A 19,654-nucleotide genomic window follows, 5' to 3' on the forward strand; every position below is an offset into this window, starting at 1 on the left:
TTAACTTCTAATTCACTAGGAAAGGTTCATTGTGTGGTCATGAAAAATGTAAAGTAGCTTTTGATGGTTTTTGATAATAATTTTAAATAGTGTGATTAAAATCACATAATGGTTACAATCTTAATCCTCTTTAAGTGTATGGTTTGTTTATTCACATTCTTTTTTTTTTTCTTTTTGTTTTTTTAAGGCAGCGTTTCACTGTGTTGCCCTGGCTGTCCTGGAACTCACTCTGTAGACCAGGCTGTACTAGAACTCACAGAGATCTGCCTGCCTCTGCCTCCTGAGTGCTGGGATTAAAGGTGTGCGCCACTGCCCCATTCACATTTCTGTAAAGCTTTTCCATCTTGCAAAATTGAAACTCAAGGAACATCTGCCTTCCTCCCCTAGTCCTGTCCCCAATAACCTCCATATCCTTTAAATGCAGAAGTGGAATCCCTTGCTTCGTCTTTTGGTGACTAGATTTTCCCTTACACTCTCAGGGTTCATACACTGTACCCGTTGACTTTTTTTCTCTTTTAAGAATGAATACTAACGCACTCTATGTATGCGCTCCAGTTTGTTTGCTGCTCGATCCACTTAGTAGTCGTTCTGGTTGCTTCTACTTCTTGGTTGTCATGAATAACGACAAACCTCTTTGGCTCTTGCTTTCAGAGATTATGGAGATATACCTATAAGTATAGTGGCTCTCTTGTTAGTTTAAAAAGCCTCCATACTGTTTTCCATAACTGTTTTTTATCAACAAGGTACAAGTATACCAAGTCCTCTGCGCCACTTACTTGCTAAAGGTTTTTGTTTTCATAGGGTCCAATCGCGTTGTGTTTTGATTTGCCTGTCTCTGTTGATGAGTGATGCTGAACATCTGTCTGTAGGGCCTTGTTGCCCATTTGTGTATTTTCTGAAAACAAGCCCTTTACTTATTAAAAAGAGGGCTGATTATTGAATAGGTTGAATTATAGAGATTTGTTGTATGTTATAGATAGTAATTCCTTACCAGATATGTGATTTGCCAGCATTTTCTTCCCTACTATATTGTCAAAGTGGCTGTTCTATTACTGTGAAAGACACCATGATCAAGGCAACTCTTATGAAAGAAAGTGTTTTGTTGGGGACATGCTTACAGTTTCGAGGTTTAGTCTATTATCATCACGTCAGGAAGCATGGCAGCAGGCAGGCAGCCATGGTGTGGGAGAAGTACCTACAAGTCTCATCCTGATCTATAAGCAGAGATTGGGGGGTGGGCCTGGCATGGGCTTTTTGAAACCTCAAAGTCCACCCCCAGCAACACACTTCCAACAAGGTTACATCTATTCCAGCAAGGCCACGCCTCCTAATCCTTCTAATCTTTTCAGATAGTGCAACTCCCTGGTGATTAAGCGTTCAAACACGTGAGCCTGTGGGGGTCCATTCTTATTCAAACCATCACACCAAGCTGTCCTTTATCCTTTAAGTGAAAAGTTTTGAGTTTGATGAAAGAATAGTAATTACAATGAACACCACAGTAGATAAATTGGTATGAACTTTACCACCTCTGATGAAGTCCCATTTGGCTTGTATTGCAAAGGAAAGAAATGGTCGACATAACTAACTTGTTATGAGGAGATTAAAGGATCTCATCAATATTTACCCCTTTAGAGGATTTTTTACCCTTCATATATAACTTGCATTCCCCCTTGCTTATTTCTAAAGCAGAACTGTTTTAATTTTATTAACATCAAAACTTCCAATCATGCTGAATGAGAGAAAAGGAAATAAATTGGATGCTCTAACTTCCAGGGAACTTGTAAAATGACAGGGTAGCAGGCTTTTACTTTAGGCTGCCAGCTCACAAAAAAAATGACATAGAGATTTGTTATTAATTATGAAAGTTAGACTTATGCTTAGACTTGTTCCTAACTAGTTCTTATAACTTAAATTAACCCATTTTTAAAATTTTATTTATTTTTATTGAGCTTTACATTTTTCTCTGCTCCCCTTCCTGCCTCTCCCCTCCCCTTCAACCCTCTCCCAAGGTCCAAATTTACTTAGGAGATCTTGTCTTTTTCTACGTCCCATGTAGATTGGATCCATGTATGTTTCTTTTAGGGTTCTCCTTGTTGTCTAGGTTCTCTGGGATTGTGATTTGTAGGCTGGTTTTTCTTTGCTTTATGTTTAAACACCCCTTATGAGTGAGTACATGTGATAATTGTCTTTCTGGGTCTGGATTACCTCACTCAATATGATGTTTTCTAGCTCCATTCATTTGCCTGCAAAATTCAAGGTGTCGTTATTTTTTTCTGCTGTGTAGTACTCCGTTGTGTAAATGTACCGCATTTTCCTTATCCAGTCTTCTAACCCATATTTTTTAATCTATGTTCTTTCGTGTGACTCTTTACTCTGCACTGCTCATCCTGTATCCTCCGCGACTGTCTGGCAACAATGCCTTTCTTCTCTGTGTCCCCAGAAGTCCTCCTGCCCAGCCTCTTGCTGCCTAGCTAATGGTCATTCAGCTCTTTATTAACCCAATCACAGTGACACATCTTCACAGAGTGTAAAGGACTATTCCACAATAGGCAGAACAAGTCATAAATCACCCCCGAGGAATTGGGCGTAAAGGAGAGTTTGAGGTGATGATTGCCAACTCTGGGAGCCTCACCTCTGCTCTGACCTCAGTTTTTCATTGACACTTGTGGGAGTTCTTTCTACTTTGAAAGTTAGTTGCAAGATCCCAGGACCCCATTCACCTTAAACTTTGCTCAAGTCTGGTGACTCCGAGTGCTGCGCAGTGAAGGCAGAAACACAATGACCAAAGCATAAGTGTATAACACCGGATTAATCTAGAGTGTGAAAGAGCCTTTGGCCACAAAGCCGTTCAATGGCACTTTTCGTGGCCCTAACATGGTGCTCTTTGAAGCACAGGCACACTGGCTGTTACAAGGAGCAAGTTGCTTGTTTGTGGCAACAACCCAGAACCAAAATAACCACACAGAAACTGTATTAATTAAATCACTGCTTGGCCCATTAGTTTTAGCTTCTCATTGGCTAACTCTTATATTAATATAACCCATCTCTATTAATCTGTGTATCGCCACGTGGCAGTGGCTTACCAGCAAAGCTTTGGCATGTCTGACTCTGGTGGCTCCATGGCGGCTCTCTCTGCCTTCTTTCTCCCAGCATTCAGTCCAGTTTTCCCCACCTACCTAAGTTCTGCCCTATCAACAGGCCAAGGCAGTTTCTTTATTCATTAACCAATAAAAGCAACACATAGACAGAAGGACCTCCACACCAATTGGCAATCTTGGTTTTATGGGCAAATATTATGTTTTAAATTTGTGATTTTAATTCCACAAAGTGCCAAAAGTTTCTGCTTATGGTGATGTAAAAAACCAATATTGATAATTTTAATTTTTTTCCTTAGGCTATAAAATTTCTATTAAAAACTTACTGTGGCCTGAAGTGAGAGACTTCTGGGAGAAGCTGGGAAGCTATGTGGCCGCCGAAGAAGAAGGGGGCCGAGTAGACTTCTTTGTGCCACTTGGAGCATCAGGTCAGCATCAGGATCTAGAAAGGCAGGGGACGTGTCTACCCATGATGTCATTTTTGTGTGTTTCTGAGGTGCCTTCACGAATGAATCCATTTAATGCCTGGATCAATGGCTCATTCCTTTTTACCACTGTAATGATTGCATGAAATACGGTTACCCTGTATACTGTAATTTCTTTGTCTATACTATGTATTTTAAAAGTGAGGTTGCTATGAGCATGTGTAGGGATGTGTACAGTCACTCCCCTAAGGTACATACGATCCCAGGGGTGCGCACTCAACTTTTACAAAGCCAGCTGGCCTGTTGTACCCCTTTCCTTTTCCAGAGAACTGCTCGACACTTGACACTTTGGTTTTAGCCATTCAAGTGGATACAGAAGCATCTCATAATGGTTCTGATGTGCAGACTCCTACTGAGTCACAACGCTGAGCATCTTTCTATGTACTTATCCGCCATTTAAAAACCTTCCTCAGTGTCTGTTCAAGTATCTAGCAGATTTTGAAGGGTAGATTGTTTTTCCAGTTGCTGCCTCATGTTTTCCTTCTCTGAAGATTCCACTGAACAGAAGAATTTCTTAGTTTTGATGAAATTAAATTTATTATCTTTGCTTTTGTAATTGTGTTTTATTGTCATATTTTTAAATTATTTAAAAAGTATGTATTTTAAAATCTTATGCCTGTAGGTAGGTGTTCTGTCTTGTGTATGTTTGTACCACATGGGTGCAGTGCCCATGGAGGCCAGAAGAGGGCGTCAGATCCTCCAGAACTGGAGTTAACACCAGGTTGTCAGGAGCCATGTGGATACTGGGAATCCAACCTGGATTCTCTGGAAGTGAAACCAGGGCACTTAACCTCTGTGCCATTTCTCCTGTCCCCATGTTTTAAAATTCCTTACAAATTAAAGACCATAAAGATTCCCTCCTGCACATCATAGGAGTTTATGTTTAAGTTTGGCATTTAGGTCTGTGGGCCAATTGATTTATTTCAGCATACAAGAATGGGCTGAAATTTAATTTATTTTACATATGGGGACCTATTTTCCCAGCACCATTCCTGTAGGGAAGACTTTTGTCCCTCTCTCCCCCCACCGTGAACTTTATGTACAAGTTTACTGCAATCATGGTTGATATGGATTTGAGTCCACTCTCTGTCTCTGAGCTCTTGTGGACTCTCCGTCAGTCTTATTTGTCAATGAAAATAGCATCTAACCCCATCAGCTTCTACCATCTTGTGCCTAGAAGCAATAGGGTATTTATTTTTGGACCACAGAGAATTAAAATGCCCCATCCATTTTACGCAAATTTCTTCTCAAGCAATTCAATGTAGTCGCTGAATTCTGTAATCCACTTTATATTCCAGTCTGTGTCACTGAGGAAGAGGAGAAATTAACGCCACAATAAATGTTGGCATGTTGTTCCATCCTGTACATCTGTTTCAACTCAGTCCACAATCAATGACAATTCCCATTTTCTCAGAATACTTTAGGAAACCCATGAGGTTTTCTGTCTTTGACTTAAACATTCCCAACTTGAAGGAAAGCATTTGCTCAAGCTGCCTGCCCTCTTCCACATCTCATCGCTCTGTTCTCACAAATTAGGTGTGTGGACATCTGTCTATGGGGGTAAAGGTGAGGCATTGACAGGCTCTTTGACAGAAGGATTTGACTTGAAGATGACAGTTCCTGCGGTCTTTCTTGGCCAGCTCTGCCAGGCTTCTCAGTAAGAGTTTACTGTTTCCAAGAAATCTGTGAGTAAACTAATGCAAGCTTTTTGTTTTTTGAATGTGCAGAAGCAGGCCTAGAAGTTCTTTCTCAGCTGTCTCAGCTAACTGGCACATTCTTCTCCGCCCCCACCGGAATCGCGACTGGTTCATTCCAACACAGTAAGTGTACAGGAGAGCTGGCTGCTGAGCCCAGTCACAGACGGCCGCTTCGGCGTCCCTGGAGGACAAGGGCTAGGCAAACACGCTCCTTGTCTCGTTTCTCTTCACCAGCAAGCAGCAACTGTACACCTTTGCCATTGTACAATGATTCTGATCTGCCGGCGGCAATTGCCACTCTCTCTGAGTGGATGTTGTCCCTTCCAGAGCTGGGTTTAGGGAATGTGTTTTTCTAGTTAAAAAAAAAAAAAAGAATGGCTTAGGTTTTATTTGGGAACAGAAATTGGAGCTGTAAGGAGCTTTGCTCAGATCCCACAGAGTAGCATGATCAAGAAGGGAAATGGATCAAAAGAGAAAATATGCCTGCATATCCACCTTCACTGACTCAATAAATAAAGCTACTGATATTGGCTAAAAAAAAATGCAACACTGGCAGACAGGAGAACCACATTGCTATCATACAAGGTCACTCGTCGTTTTCTAGTTGAAAACTCCCCTCTTTCTACCAAACAGGGCTTGGGCTGCCTTGGAGATGACAGGAACACTGATTCTTTAGTCCCCAAAGGCCTTTCATGACTGGGGGGAGTTGGCACCAGTGTGAGACTTGTAAGGGAAACGACTCCATGTAGGGGAATAGAAAGTGCACTGACTTCGTAGTTCAGAGACGGTGGGTTCACTGCAGTTCGTTCAGCATCAGCAAACGATGGTGCCTGTGGCTCTGTGGAGAGAATTGCCTAGCTCAGCACAGCAAGGTTTGGGCCCTGTTGCTTGCCCTAAGAGACAGCTGTACTTCTTTTTCTCCTCCTGCCCCTTTCTCCTTTGGTCGTTTCTTCTTACTCTCCTTGTAAAGGAACACAGTGGAGAGTCTTGCGCATGCGCATGCTTGTAGGGCCGGGAAACGCAATGGATCTGATTATCCATTCCAGTAAAAACCTGCACCAACAACACGCCAGTGGGCCGCTCCATCATGATGCAATTGCTTTGCAAGGAGTCTGACTTTCTCCCCCATCCACCACAGTCATGCGGAATATTTTGGGTTCCCCATAATTTGAGAAAGAGAGGAGGAGGGGCTGCTGGGAGGTTGACCTCGAATGGCAAGGCAGGGTGTGGGAAGTGCTAAGTAGGAAGACTTCTCACTTTAGAATGGAGAGACACATTCTTACTTACATCTATCCCCTCTGCTTCCCAAAGCACCAGACAGCGATTTCGTTTCTAATTTCGAGCAGAACATGTCAACCTTATCTGCCACGAACAGACGGGCATTCACGGTGTCCTTTTTGAGTTTCTTATTTTACCACCGAAAGCAGGCTGTGGCTGCTTATCTTCTCCTGAGAAAGTCCACTATGCCCAGTATCAAGACAGCTGAGCTGGTCGTACTTTAAACAAAAAGTAGAAACCCCCTGCCTCAGGTCAAGTCTTGAGCTACTAGGAGAGCTCAGGGCCAATGAAAGAAGCTTTGTCTCAAATAACACGGAGGATAGCACCTGGGAAACACCCTTTGAGTTGACCTCTGACCTCTCCATGGAAGTGCACACACACGTACGCTTGTACACATATGCACACATGTGTGCGCACACACACACACAATGATCTCAAGTCTTCAATAGAAATCCTGTCAGTTCTTAGTGACTGGCTGGGGCCACAGCAGGACAGGCTGCCTCCTTCTGACTACTTCAGTGAGTCTAAGCTGCAGGCATGGACCAACTTCACGGACTCCCTGGAAGACACCTTGAAGTCGGTGAGGAAGGAGTTCCGTCCACTCTTCAAGAACTTGCAGAGGAGCATCAGCGGCCGGATCCTGGGTAAGATCTCTGCCACTTCCGCAGATCAGACCAGAGCTTATCAATTCCCTGAGAAATTCAAGACCGAGAACAGCAGAAGGAAAACCCAGCTGTACCACAGGCTCGGTCAAACACCATCGCCTTGGTTTCTCAAACACTCAAGAGAAAACTAGCCGTGCTCAGAGTGTTGGAACTGACTCCTGTTTTCAGGCCTCTCCATCTTATTGGTCCATATGGCAGCCCATCTGCCCGGGACAAAACTTGCTTTTTGCCCAACTAGAAAACTGTACCTTTTCACACCACAACTTTCCAGCTGCTAAGCACTTCTTACCCATGGTGTCTATTACACAACTTGTTCTACAGTTCAGCTATTATCTAAAATGCATAATTTATACGGATGCTTCAGGTAGATAAGCCCATTTGGGTTCCCCTCCAACTATGCATATAAATTATATATTATAATTTTCTTCATAAACAATAAAATAAAAGATGGAGCTTGGTGCTGGGCTCCATGGTCTTTTTTTTCTTTTTTTAGTTTTTTTTTTAGTTTTTCGAGACAGGGTTTCTCTGTAGCTTTGGAGCCTCTTCTGGCACTAGCTCTTGTAGACCAGGCTGGCCTCTAACTCACAGAAATCCGCCTGCCTCTGCCTCCTGAGTGCTGGGCTTAAAGGCGTGCGCCACCACCGCCCAGCTCTCCGTGGTCTTTTAATGAGCCTGTTGGACATCAGTGAATCAATTTTCCATCCCCACTCCATCCCCCTGCTCCAGTTAGCATACCAATCTTTGTGGAATAATGTACAGTCTCAACACCAGATTACAAGCTAAACCAGCTCATTCTTTAGCAAGAGGCACTTTCGCCATTGGAGTAAATATGTTCCCCTTCACCTCTGACCATCTCTTCAAATCTTAAACATTCCACCGGACTAAGACAGTACCATTTGAACACTACAGACCCGTGCCTTCTTTCTCTCTGTATTGTGCACACAGACAGGCGCACACGTGTGTCCACAACGGCACTTTGTCCATGGCACATTTGCTTCACAAATGCCTCTTATGTCGAGATCTTCCCCTGCATTTTCCTGTGCCACCTGCTTTGTCAAGTCTAGGAAATGTCAAACCGATATTCTTAAATAGTTTGGAAACTATAAACCAGCCTGGTAGTGGTGGTGCACGCCTTTAATCCCAGCACTCAGGAGGCAGAGGCAGATGGATCTCTGAGTTCAAGGCAAGTCTGGTCTACAAAGTGAGTTCTAGAACACTCAGGGCTACACAGAGAAACCCTGTATCAAACAAACAAACAAAACAAAACAAAACAAAACGAAACAAAACAAAACGAAACAAAACAAAACAAAAACAACCACAAAACAAAACAAAAACTATAAACCAGGAAAAATAAATCTTTTTCTTTTATAAATACTAAGGATTAGATAGAAAAAGGGGAAAAGCAGATTATTTTTTATGAAAATGTGTTGGCAATGAGAAGTCAATGGGGAAAGATATTTCCCAGTAAAGTATGTAAATATTGAAATATTAAAATGGATAGATATCTTATATGAAAGCGACTTTCTCTGAACTTAAAATATTTACAATTGAACACAAGGTGAGGGAAATGGGAGGCTATTTAGCTGGAACAACTCACAAACAAGGTTCCATTCATAATTTTCCTTTATTATTGTCAGATTCTTAGATTCCCTTTTCAATATTGGTTTTGCCACATTGAAATCGCTTTGGCTCATTTCCTGGTTTATGACAGAGCTTCTCATGGCAATAAGAAAACTTTGGTCCTTGTATTGTTGTCCACTGAAAACAACTGTAGTGACCCTTTTCTTCGGTATCACATGTCTCGCATGAGTTAAGTACAGTGTGTGTGCCTTACTTATATTTCAGGGCAACTTATGTTTGACTCTCTGAGTATGGCCAGCATCCTAGATAACCAAGATGCTGCACAGGCTTTGGCGGATGGGCTGGTGGAGTTGTCAAGAGAAGGATCTGTAAGTGTTGTGGGCTGAAAGACAAAAACCGGAAAAATTTCAGCACAAATAAACCCTTAGTTTATGATTGTTATCTTTTACCAGTTTATCGTTCTGGGACAGAGTTGCTCAGAGAAATCCCGTCAGTTTATAAAAGCAGGCTCAGTGAGATTTTGGAGTCAAGATGTGGTATACTAAGTATATAAAACAGAGAAGCAGGAGGACTTCTGGGTGATTTAAAGTCTATTGATTTCTGTGCTGTTTTCTATCTTGTGCCTAATTTCAGTCAGAAGTGACCTCATTAGAAAACAAGTTCATGACCTGATAGTCCACATAAATGTTATTCTTTAGTTTAAGCCGGGGAACTGAAGCATGTGAAACAGGTGCAAAATGATGATAGGCAAGGGGCTTAGATGAGAGAGTCGGAAAGAAAACACAAAAGAAAGCCAGGCGAGCCAGCCTTTGGGGATGGGAATAGTTGGGGGAGTCTCAAGAAGTATTTGTATTATCAGGCCATTTTGGACAGTTTGCCAGAAAAGTCAGCGTACATTTCGGAAGACTCTAAGAGATTAGCCGGCTGGGGAGCTAGCATGGGCAGGACAGGGCCTGTTTTGCAAGCGTGAGGACCTGAGCTTGACTCCCAGAACCTATGTGAAAGCAAGTGAGGTATGGAGGCAGATGCTTGTAATCCAAGTGCTGCAGAGGGAGAAACAGGTGGATCCCTGGGCCTTTCTGGCCAGCTAGCACTGTTTACTTGGTGAGTTCCAGACCAATGAGAAACCCTCTTTAAAATAAAAAGTGGGCAGTGCCAAGGTTGTCCTCCGGCTTACACACACACACACACACACACACACACACACACACACACACACACACGCTGGTAGTTTGAATGTAACTTGCCCCCATAAGCTCATAGGAAGTGTGGCTTTGTTGGAGCAGGTAAGACCTTGTTGGATGAAGTGTGTTGCTGTGGCAATGAGCTTTGAGATCTCGTATATGTTCAAGCCATGCCCCAAAAAAAGTGTGTGGTACATGTGTGTGACATGTACGTGTGTCTGTAAGCCAGAGGTGTTTTCCGTGATCACTTTCTGCCTCCTGTTTTGAGACAGAGTAACCCTGCAGCTCACTGCTCAGTTAGGCCCGCTGGCCACTGAGCTCTGGGGATCCATCTGAACACCCACGGGGGGGGGGGGGTGGTTACAGGCACAGTAGCACCTGAGCCAAGTTGTTCCTCGGTGCTGGGGTCAGAACTCAGGTCCTTAAGCTCACGCAGGCGCTTTACCACCTGACCTGCTCTTTTCTGTCGTATGTTTAACATGTCGGAGGAATATTTTAAATTGAATTTTTTGTGTGTGTTGGGGGGGCATTTTTCAGGACAAACCTCTGGAATTTTTGTCATCTTTTCTGCTGAAGAAATCTAGTAAAAAGAGCGAGGAATTTGAAGGAAATGATATTCTGTTGGACTGTGACGTAAAAGTAACATCGGATCCACTCACGAAGGTAAACGTTGCTGTTGCGTATTTTTGTTGTTGTTGTTTTGTTTTGTGTTTTTTTTCTTGGTTTTTCGAGACAGGGTTTCTCTGTAGCTTTGGAGCCTGTGCGGTGCTTCTCCGTAGAGCAAGTCTCCTGTGGAGAAGAGATTCTCCAGAAGGGTGACGGGTTTCCTGGAAAACTTCCAGCTGTCAATTGTTTTACCAAGATCATTGACACAGACTAGTATATAGGGTGTCTCGTGGTTCTTCACCTGAGTGGCATTTAGGCCACCGGAGAGCACAAGCTCCTCCGCTGACTGGAGAGCTGCGAATCTGCATTTTGCTCATTCACTCAGCTGGATTCTCGCTGAGGTAACTTGAAAGAAAGAGATTGCAGACTGGGATCCTTTGTGTTGCAGATGAAACTAAGAGTTCATCTTTCACAGGGGCTGGAGGCGCACACCTTTAATCCCAACACTTGGGAGGCAGAAGCAGGTGGAGCTCTGTGAGGTCTAGGCCAGTGATTATTTCAGGTCTGGGTGGCTGGAAACTAACGAACAGCCTCCACCAACACCAGGAAGGGAAAGGAAGGGAGAAAAGGAAGGCAAGCCAAGATCCCCAGATCCCTTCCAGGGTGTGCCCCCATGACCAATTTCTTTACTAGGTCCCCCTCCCAACCGTGCTACAGGACAGTGATTAAGCTTTAACTGCAGCTGCTTGCTCCTCAGAGCTGCCGGTGTCTCTGCTCACTTGACAAAGTGATGGTTTCCTGGCTATAAATACTTAGCGCTGTAATTTGTTTTAAACCGAAGAGTGTTTTACTCAAAGGGAAATTCTGAAGGTTTTTTTCCCCTCAAAATTCAAAGGCCCCTTCCTCCCTCCTCAAGGCAAAAGTATAAAAATATACCAGGCTGGCATGAGACAGCCATACATGGAAAAGCAGAGTCCCTGGAGCAGACGGATGCTCGAGAGGAGAGCCAGCACACCAGGAGAGAGCTGACACTGGCCACTGCTCAGGGACCACCTCCCGCACCAAAGTTTCTGCCTGCTGTCTAAACTGTTGAAGTGACTGCTCCATGGTTTGGTTAAGGGGAAGATTTTTATTGTAAGAGAGAGACAGAGAGAGAGAGAGACAGAGAGAGAGACAGAGACAGAGAGAGAGGGACAGAGACAGAGACAGAGAGACAGAGACAGAGAGAGACACAGACAGAGAGACAGAGAGAGACAGAGACAGAGAGAGACAGAGAGAGAGACAGAGAGAGAGAGACAGAGACACAGAGACACAGAGAGAGACACAGAGAGAGACACAGAGAGAGAGACACAGAGAGAGACACACAGAGAGAGACAGAGAGAGACAGAGAGAGACAGAGACAGAGAGACACAGAGAGAGACAGAGAGAGAGAGACAGAGAGAGACACAGAGAGAGAGAGACAGAGAGAGGCACAGAGAGACACAGAGAGAGAGACACAGAGAGAGAGAGAGACACAGAGAGAGGGAGAGAGAGAGAGGGAGAGAGAGGGAGAGAGAGGGAAGGGGAGAGAGAGAGAGAGAGAGAGAGAGAGAGAGAGAGAGAGAGAGAGAGAGAGAGGAATAAAGAGAGTAGCAGGGTTATAAGGAGGGGAGCCCATGTGCTGGAAGGAGTATTGGGTACAGGGGGATGCTAGCCTGGGCTTTGAAACTGTGACAGGTACTCTGACCCTGAGGAGGGCTGGAGGCCCGCACGAGCTTTGATATGCTAATAGGCACCACAGGTAGCCATTTGTCTCTTCTGACAGAGGTGGGGGAAAGACTCCTTCTCACAGGTGAGGACCAGTTTCACAAGTTCCTGTGGAATGCTGGCTTTTATCTAACCGCCAGAAATCCCCCTATAGTTCAGGATGAGTCCATTTCTGGGTGTTTGGATTGCTCTTTGGCGTGTGGGGAAGTGGAGTTGCCTTTGGACCTGACAGCTGCTATATGAAAGCACAGAGCTACAGAATACACACATTTTCTCCTCGTAAGGGAAAAGGAGTTTTGGTTGAAAACTGATGTTTATAGCCAGGCCAGAAGGTGTGGGCCTATAATCCTAGTATTTAGGAGGTCAGCCTTAGCCAGAGAACAAATCTTAGGAGAGGCTGGCATACTGGGGACTGTGTCTCAAGGAAAGAAGACAAGCAGATCCTCAAACAAGGTGATGTTTGTCCTCTGACTTCTTCCAGGGACAGCAGGGGATCTCTGCTAAGAGTTTTATCTTTGAGTAGGGAGAGCAGCAGTCTTTACTGCTGTTCTGTTTTTCTAGCAGGAACACAGGGCTATTGTTCTGTTGCTAGAGGGGCCCCTGGGATGCTGCTCAGGTAACCAGGGGACTTTTTTATTTTGATCCACTAATTTATAGACAAACCACAAGATATAGTAAAGAGAGAGAGAAAAAACGTCATATTTAAATGTGAAAACAGACAAATCTTGCAAGAGTATGTGAACCACTTGATGACATTTTCTCATGAGTGGAAGAAAGGGGTGGCTTTTCTAAAGCGTTGGAGCCTGTTCTTTCCAGCATCTTCAAAGTGAGATCGTCCTCTTCCCACCGCTGCCAAGGGAAGAAGAGGAGTATAGGTCCAGCCCACTCCCAGGAGTATGTAGACCAAGAGGAGCCCTGAAGGCAGGACCCTTACCCCCACCCCACCTTTCAGGGAAGAAGCTAGAATTTAGGTTTTAAGTTTAGTAGCTCAAAGGAAGCAAAAAGCTGTTTCTATTTTTAAATTGTGTGTGTGTGTGTGTGCGTGTGTAGAGACCAGAGGGTGAGAATCGTCTTCTGTTGCTCTCTAGGTTTTGTTTGTTTATTTATTTTGGACAGGGTCTCTCACTGAGCCTGAAACTTGCTGTCTTGGATAAATTGGCTGACCAGCGAACCCCAGGAACCCTCCTATTTCTTCCTCCTAAGGCTGGAATTACACGTGGGCACTTTTACCCAATGAACCAGCTCCCAAATCCCTAAGACAGTGGTCAACCTTTCTAATGCTGCGACCCTTTAATACAGCTCCTCGTGTTGTGGTGACCACCAACCATAAAATTATTTTGTTGCTACTTCATAACTGTAATTTTGCTACTATTATAAACTGTAATGTAAATCAGGATACCTGATGTGACCCCTCAAAAGGGTCGACACCCACAGGTTGAGAACCACTGCCCTAAGGGCTGTTATTAAAAACACAAATCTTAGTTGAAGAGAGGTACCACATTTGTCACGTACCTAATTCAGTGTGCCTAGGGACCTTGCCATGAGAGCTGAGGGCAAATGGTTCCCAAGGCTCGGATGGGAAGCATACTGACCGTGCTTCCAGGAATTACAGGACCCGCCTCCAAGTAACTAAGTTCCATTTCATCTTCAGGAAAGACGTGCCATAGAAGACAATTTTCAGGACACAAAGTCTAGTCCAAACCAAAGCAACTTGAACATGGAGGTGCTGTTTAAGCTGGTAAGCCGCCTATTTCCTATCAGCGTTCTCGCTGACAGGGAAGAGCCCTTATTAACCGTGGTTAGTTCTTTGTTTTCCTTGGACACATTCTTTAAGGAGAGGTACAACCAAGCAACTACTTGGTTGAGATGGGGTAAAACCCAGTTGGTAGATTTCTCAGCCCCTGGTAACTATGCTATAGACTCAGAGGTTGAGTCACAGGATGGAGATGTGGCATCTGCGAGAAGACCAATCTGAATGTGACTCTTAGGACTTTTTCATTTAAAAAAAAATGACACATGGGTGTGAAGGTTTGCAGGTTTAAATTGGCTCACCAACTTACAGGCTCGCAGCAAAAGCTTACTCTAGTCACTCTATGGGAAATGTTCTGCCCTGGGCTGATGGACAGCCTGGTGAGGGGATGCCAGACATGCAGAGGCTGTCCTAGCTGCCGATATGCACAGCATGCATTCATGATTTTGGAACATTCATCATGGCTTCGCATTTATTTACATTTCTTTTTCCAAAGACTTCAAAGAAGATGTTAGTATCCAGTTTTACAGATGAACACCTGAGTTAGAAAGCCTATGTGACTTATATAAGGTTAGACTCTCAGAGAGAGAATAGTATGAGTTCTGCAAGCCTTGAGCTCAGACCTAGAAAACTTTAGAGCCCCATCATGCCCAGGGAGGGTCCAGGGCAGGCGCTGGCCTTAGGGCAGGGTTTCTCACTCTCCTTACTGATTGATTGATCACTAGAAATCAGCATGGAAAATCATCACATACTGATGGTAGCAACCGCCACAGCCTTCTGAGCCCTGAGATCACACGCCTAGACTACCTACCTGGCTAGGATTGTTTCAAATTGCTTTTGGCCATGGTGATATTTTGTTGTGCTTTAACAAATAAAGCTTGCCTGAAGATCAGAGTGGGAAGCTAGCCACACTTGTTAGCCATAGAGGCCAGGCAGTGGTGGCACATACCTTTAATCCAAGCACTCGGGAGAGCAAAGTAGACAGTACAGTTCCTTCTGCTATCCCATTGGATGAGGAAGAAAGAGCAGAAGACACTCAGGAGTGGGTGGGCCACCACAGGCTGTCTGTCTCAGTTCACCAGGCTGCTGGGTGGCTGTATCTAGATCTACACCATTGCCACCTTCCCCTAAGATGATCCGTCTTTTGGGTCTTGCCTCTTTCTCCTCTTCCGGCATCTTGCTATGGGCCATTGCTGAGGGCCTCAGCCATTACATTTCTCCTGAATTCCTGATGTTTTCTGCAGGAGAGAAAGCTCCAGATGGACTCAGTAGAGAAACGAACCCAAGTTGTGAAGGAACTTGTGCAAAGCGAGAGACGGTATGTGCAGATGCTGGGAATCGTGAGGGACGTATACGCCAGGCCCCTGAGGGCAGCGCTCGCCTCAAACAGAGCCATTCTGAGTGCTGCCAATGTACACATCATTTTCTCTGATGTTCTACGCATCTTAAATCTCAACAGGTAAACCCAAAAGATGGATTCATTAACATGTACTCCCCAGAAGGTGGGAAGAGCACACTTTGTCTCAAAAGTCCCACTATGGCCCAGCCATTCTCTATCTTCTTGGGGATCCCATTACCTGGAAGAGCAGAGAGTCTCCTTTGCATGTTACCTGATAGGTACAACCAGCAGTGATGGCTTCCAGGGCTACCCCAGGTCCAGGTCACAACATGTATGTGCAATAAAAAGAATTCAATGCCTAGACATTCTGTAGCCAATAGACTGCTCACACAGAAGTCCACGGGAATGAGTCAGCAATGTCTAACTGAATAACAGGACAGGAACAAAAGGACTCAATAGGACTAGGAAACTCTGCTTTTCCATGGCGGTTTCTTATATGTATCAAGAGATTGAGAAGAACAAAGGTTTCTTCATGTAGTAGGGTGAAGTGAGCCAAGTTCTGGCCTTAGTCAATCTCTACAGACCTGGGGAAGAGTCCCGCACCTCTCTGGGCCCAACCTAGTGACAAAGCTAATGAAACCTCCTCTCCTCAGCTTTCATGGCCTGAATGGCTGAGAAGGGTCACCTTGGATCTGTAGAGTATGTGGGCTGTATGCAAGCTATGGCCGTATGCAAGTTAAAGTTGAAGGCCAAGGCCTTGAAGCTTTTGAAGGTACCACTCTGCTCAGCGAGCTGTGAGAATGTCCATAGCTCTGGCTCTCTGAGGGTAGAACATTCAGAAGTGGTTCTCTTGTGGGAAGCTGGATTCTGACAGGAAATGAATGTAAAAGATGGGTTTCTGGGCATCCAACCTCTTCCCTTACTTCCCAGCTTTCCCATGCTGTCAAATCCAGATTTCTTTGTGGTAAAGTACCCGGCTGGTAAAGATCAAGTTCCACCTCAAAACACTAGGTGGAAAAACACTATAGCAATGAATTTGTTGCTTACGTTTGGAGCCTCTCACAGATTTCTATGTCAATATACAACCTTCTCATGTTGTAGAGAATTTCTAGCTAACCTAAGAGACAGACTACAGGAATGGAGCCCAGCCCACTGTGTGGGAGAAATATTCATAAAATTTGGAAGGCAGCTGAACACATACACCAATTTCTTCAACAACTATCCAGTTGTTCTGAAAACCATCGAGAAGGTAAGTGGTTGTGTTACCTCCATGCTAACACTGAGGTAAATAGGAAAGGGTGCTTCTCAGCTACTCCCTCTCAGGTTTCTTCCCATGTACTTCAAGCTTCTTGACGACAGGGACCTTAACATAGAGGCCAACACAGTAACGGACGCACATCAGTGCTCAGGAACCAATACCGATAGCTGAGCTGTAGCACATACACTGAGCATACTCATATACACTGCCAAATCTTCATGTAGCCCAGTCACTTAGTGGCTCAGTGACAAGACATTAAACAACTAAGTTGGAGCAGGATTGTGGGCTCAGAATGCTCTGCACTCAATGGCAGGGATGGGGACACACAAGGTCGACTCAATGGATACCTTGACCATGACTTTTGACCCAAGGACAAGAATTAGAGCAAAGAGTGTCATCAGAAACAAACTGGTGGCAAAACTTTTATAACCATGGCAAATACTGGTACCTACTTCATGAGCAGAGTGAGGGCACACAGATGTTGACTACATTTAGCTATGGTAGCTATTATTATTATTATTTCTGCATCAAGTCTTTTTTTTTTTTTTTTTTTTTTTTTTTGGCTTTTCAAGACAGGGTTTCTCTGTAGCTTTGGAGCCTGTCCTGGAACTAGCTCTTCTAGACCAGGCTGGTCTCGAACTCACAGAGATCCTCCTGCCTCTGCCTCCCAAGTGCTGGGATTAAAGGCGTGCACCACCACCGCCCAGCCCATCAAGTCTTTTAAGACCTTTAGTTGCTTGCAAGTATGAATGGCCTTATTCCTTAAACATTCTTGGCGCTTGGAATCAGCGAATCTTGAACTCATGCATTAGCTATATTGGCATCTTTTTGACATGTATATACCAAATAGAAGGACATAATTTCATAGGTGTACCAGTGGTGATCAAATGAGTACGTTTGAAATGGACATTAAGTATAGTGGAATGCTTTTGTAATACCACTCTGGAAAACGTGACTGACTAGAGCATTAAAGGTGAATAGCACCAAAGAACTAAAGGTGAATAGCCAAACTCTTACAGGAATTAAATAAGATTTATTGCATGGTAGACCCTTTATGGGTGGGATTCTGTCCCCTCACTATGAGCTGGGTCTTCTATCTATTTTACAGATGAGAAAGTCAAGTAACTTGACAAGGTCACCTACTCAGTGTATTTTAGTTCTAATCCAATCCTACCTTACGATAAATCTGTCACTATTTCTATTGATTAAATTAATAGATATGGGTAGGTGTGTGGTATAATTACAATACTAGAGTTCAGGTATTAGAACACACACATAGTACTATTGATACCTAGCTGCCGCCTTCTTGCGTTGATATTCTGTAGATCACCACTTGCTGGTGGAACACAAGGCTTTAGAACTATCTGAGCAAAGATCTGATAATGTAATTCTCACCTTTCAGTGCAGAGAAATGACACCAGCATTCAGAGCTTTCTTGAAGAGGCATGATAATACTATTGCTACTAACATGCTCAGGTGAGTTTCCAGGGAGAGCACAGCTGGGCACTCAAGGACATGCCCCCTGTGACCTCCAAGTAGCAACCAGGACACTCTACCCTATGTCCTGTCCAGCCTGCCAGAGCTGCTCCTGTACCCATCCCGGAGATTTGAAGAATATATACACCTTCTCTATGCTCTGAGACTCCATACTCCTGCAGGACATATAGACCGTGGGGATCTGACTGCCGCAATTGATCAAATCAAAAACTATAAAGGCTACATAGATCAGGTGGGTTGCTGATACACATGTGTGGGACAAATGTTTCAGTGCTTTTGTGGTAGTCTCATTTAAGGACCCTGAGAGGCCCTCTTTTCTGTGGGTGTCTTTACATCAACCTTTCATCCCTTTAAAGATGAACCCATAGTCCTGTTTCACACCTTTGGACATGAAAGTCATCTATTCCAATCCGAACAATGTGAGACAACACTTTTGGAAAACTGTACGGCCACAGTGGCCCTGCACACTCGGTTTTAGACAGGGTCTTATGTGTTCCAGATTAGCGTGGACTTAATGTGTAGCCAAGGAGCCCCCTGAACTTCCAATCCTCCTGTCTCCCTCATTTCTGGAGTGCTAGGATAGAAGACATTCCCTAATACTCCCAGGTAACATAGGGCTTGGACTCCAACCCGGGGTTCAGTGAATACTAGGCAAGCACTCTGTCACCCAGGTCACAGCCCCAATGTCACCTTTTCTAGTGGGAAAGTATGTAAAATTTGGATTTGTGTAGATAACCAAAAGAAGAGAAAAGCCAAGATGTAAGATTTTTGGCTTCCGAAGTTGATTGTTTTTAAGATCTCAAGTCACTTTAGTGACTCGGTAACCCTAGCACTCACTAGTCCCTATATACTGTATTGGCACATCATAACCTAAAATTATTTTTTTTTCTGAAGAGCCTTGTTTACTTGCCTTTGTTATTAAAACACTGGGTCCAGAAAATTGGTATTTTTATTAAAGAACCAAGCCCTTTGCCAGCTGTCACAAAATAGTCATAAAAATGTCATGACCTTTGTTTGCCTCATATAACCTTGTATTCTAGATAAAGGAAAACATCAAAATGAGAGAGCAGCTGACCCACGTACAGACCACCATCTCAGACTGCCCCGTACGTACGCTGCATCCCACACTCATGAGTATAATCTTGTCACTGGCAAAAGGAGACAGACAGATCCCGAGGCAGCTAAATTCTGTGGCATGCTGTTACTGCCAAGCACTGCAGCTTCCATGTAACATATCCATTTTATGTGCATTATCTGCACATGCGTATGAGTTGTGCCCTATCCCATGGTTGGGGTCTTCAAGGTTGTATTACAGCTCCTTGTTTGGTAGTACTCTGACCATGACTCCCTGTGCGTTGAGCATGGTCATGAGTTCTACACCATCTCTGCCCGACTGATAAAAATCCTTGATGTGAGATTTGGTACACTGAACACCCCCACACTGGAACCCCTCTGTTGGCCACCTATCCCTCT

General features: G+C 44.2%; 1 protein-coding gene across 1 annotated transcript in view; it reads left to right on the forward strand.

The window, feature by feature from the left end:
- Ect2l (epithelial cell transforming 2 like) overlaps window positions 1–19,654 on the forward strand; it is a 56,530-nt gene that overhangs the window by 27,749 nt on the left and 9,127 nt on the right. The window contains exons 8-18 of the mRNA XM_075948320.1: window positions 3,395–3,523; window positions 5,308–5,400; window positions 7,017–7,199; window positions 9,066–9,169; window positions 10,523–10,648; window positions 13,989–14,075; window positions 15,332–15,546; window positions 16,528–16,675; window positions 18,087–18,160; window positions 18,257–18,413; window positions 19,222–19,287. Coding sequence (XP_075804435.1) covers window positions 3,395–3,523; window positions 5,308–5,400; window positions 7,017–7,199; window positions 9,066–9,169; window positions 10,523–10,648; window positions 13,989–14,075; window positions 15,332–15,546; window positions 16,528–16,675; window positions 18,087–18,160; window positions 18,257–18,413; window positions 19,222–19,287 — 1,382 coding nt within the window. The remainder of the gene's footprint in view (window positions 1–3,394; window positions 3,524–5,307; window positions 5,401–7,016; window positions 7,200–9,065; window positions 9,170–10,522; window positions 10,649–13,988; window positions 14,076–15,331; window positions 15,547–16,527; window positions 16,676–18,086; window positions 18,161–18,256; window positions 18,414–19,221; window positions 19,288–19,654) is intronic.

Source organism: Microtus pennsylvanicus, chromosome 1 (assembly GCF_037038515.1).
Source record: "Microtus pennsylvanicus isolate mMicPen1 chromosome 1, mMicPen1.hap1, whole genome shotgun sequence".
NCBI lineage: Eukaryota > Metazoa > Chordata > Mammalia > Rodentia > Cricetidae > Microtus > Microtus pennsylvanicus.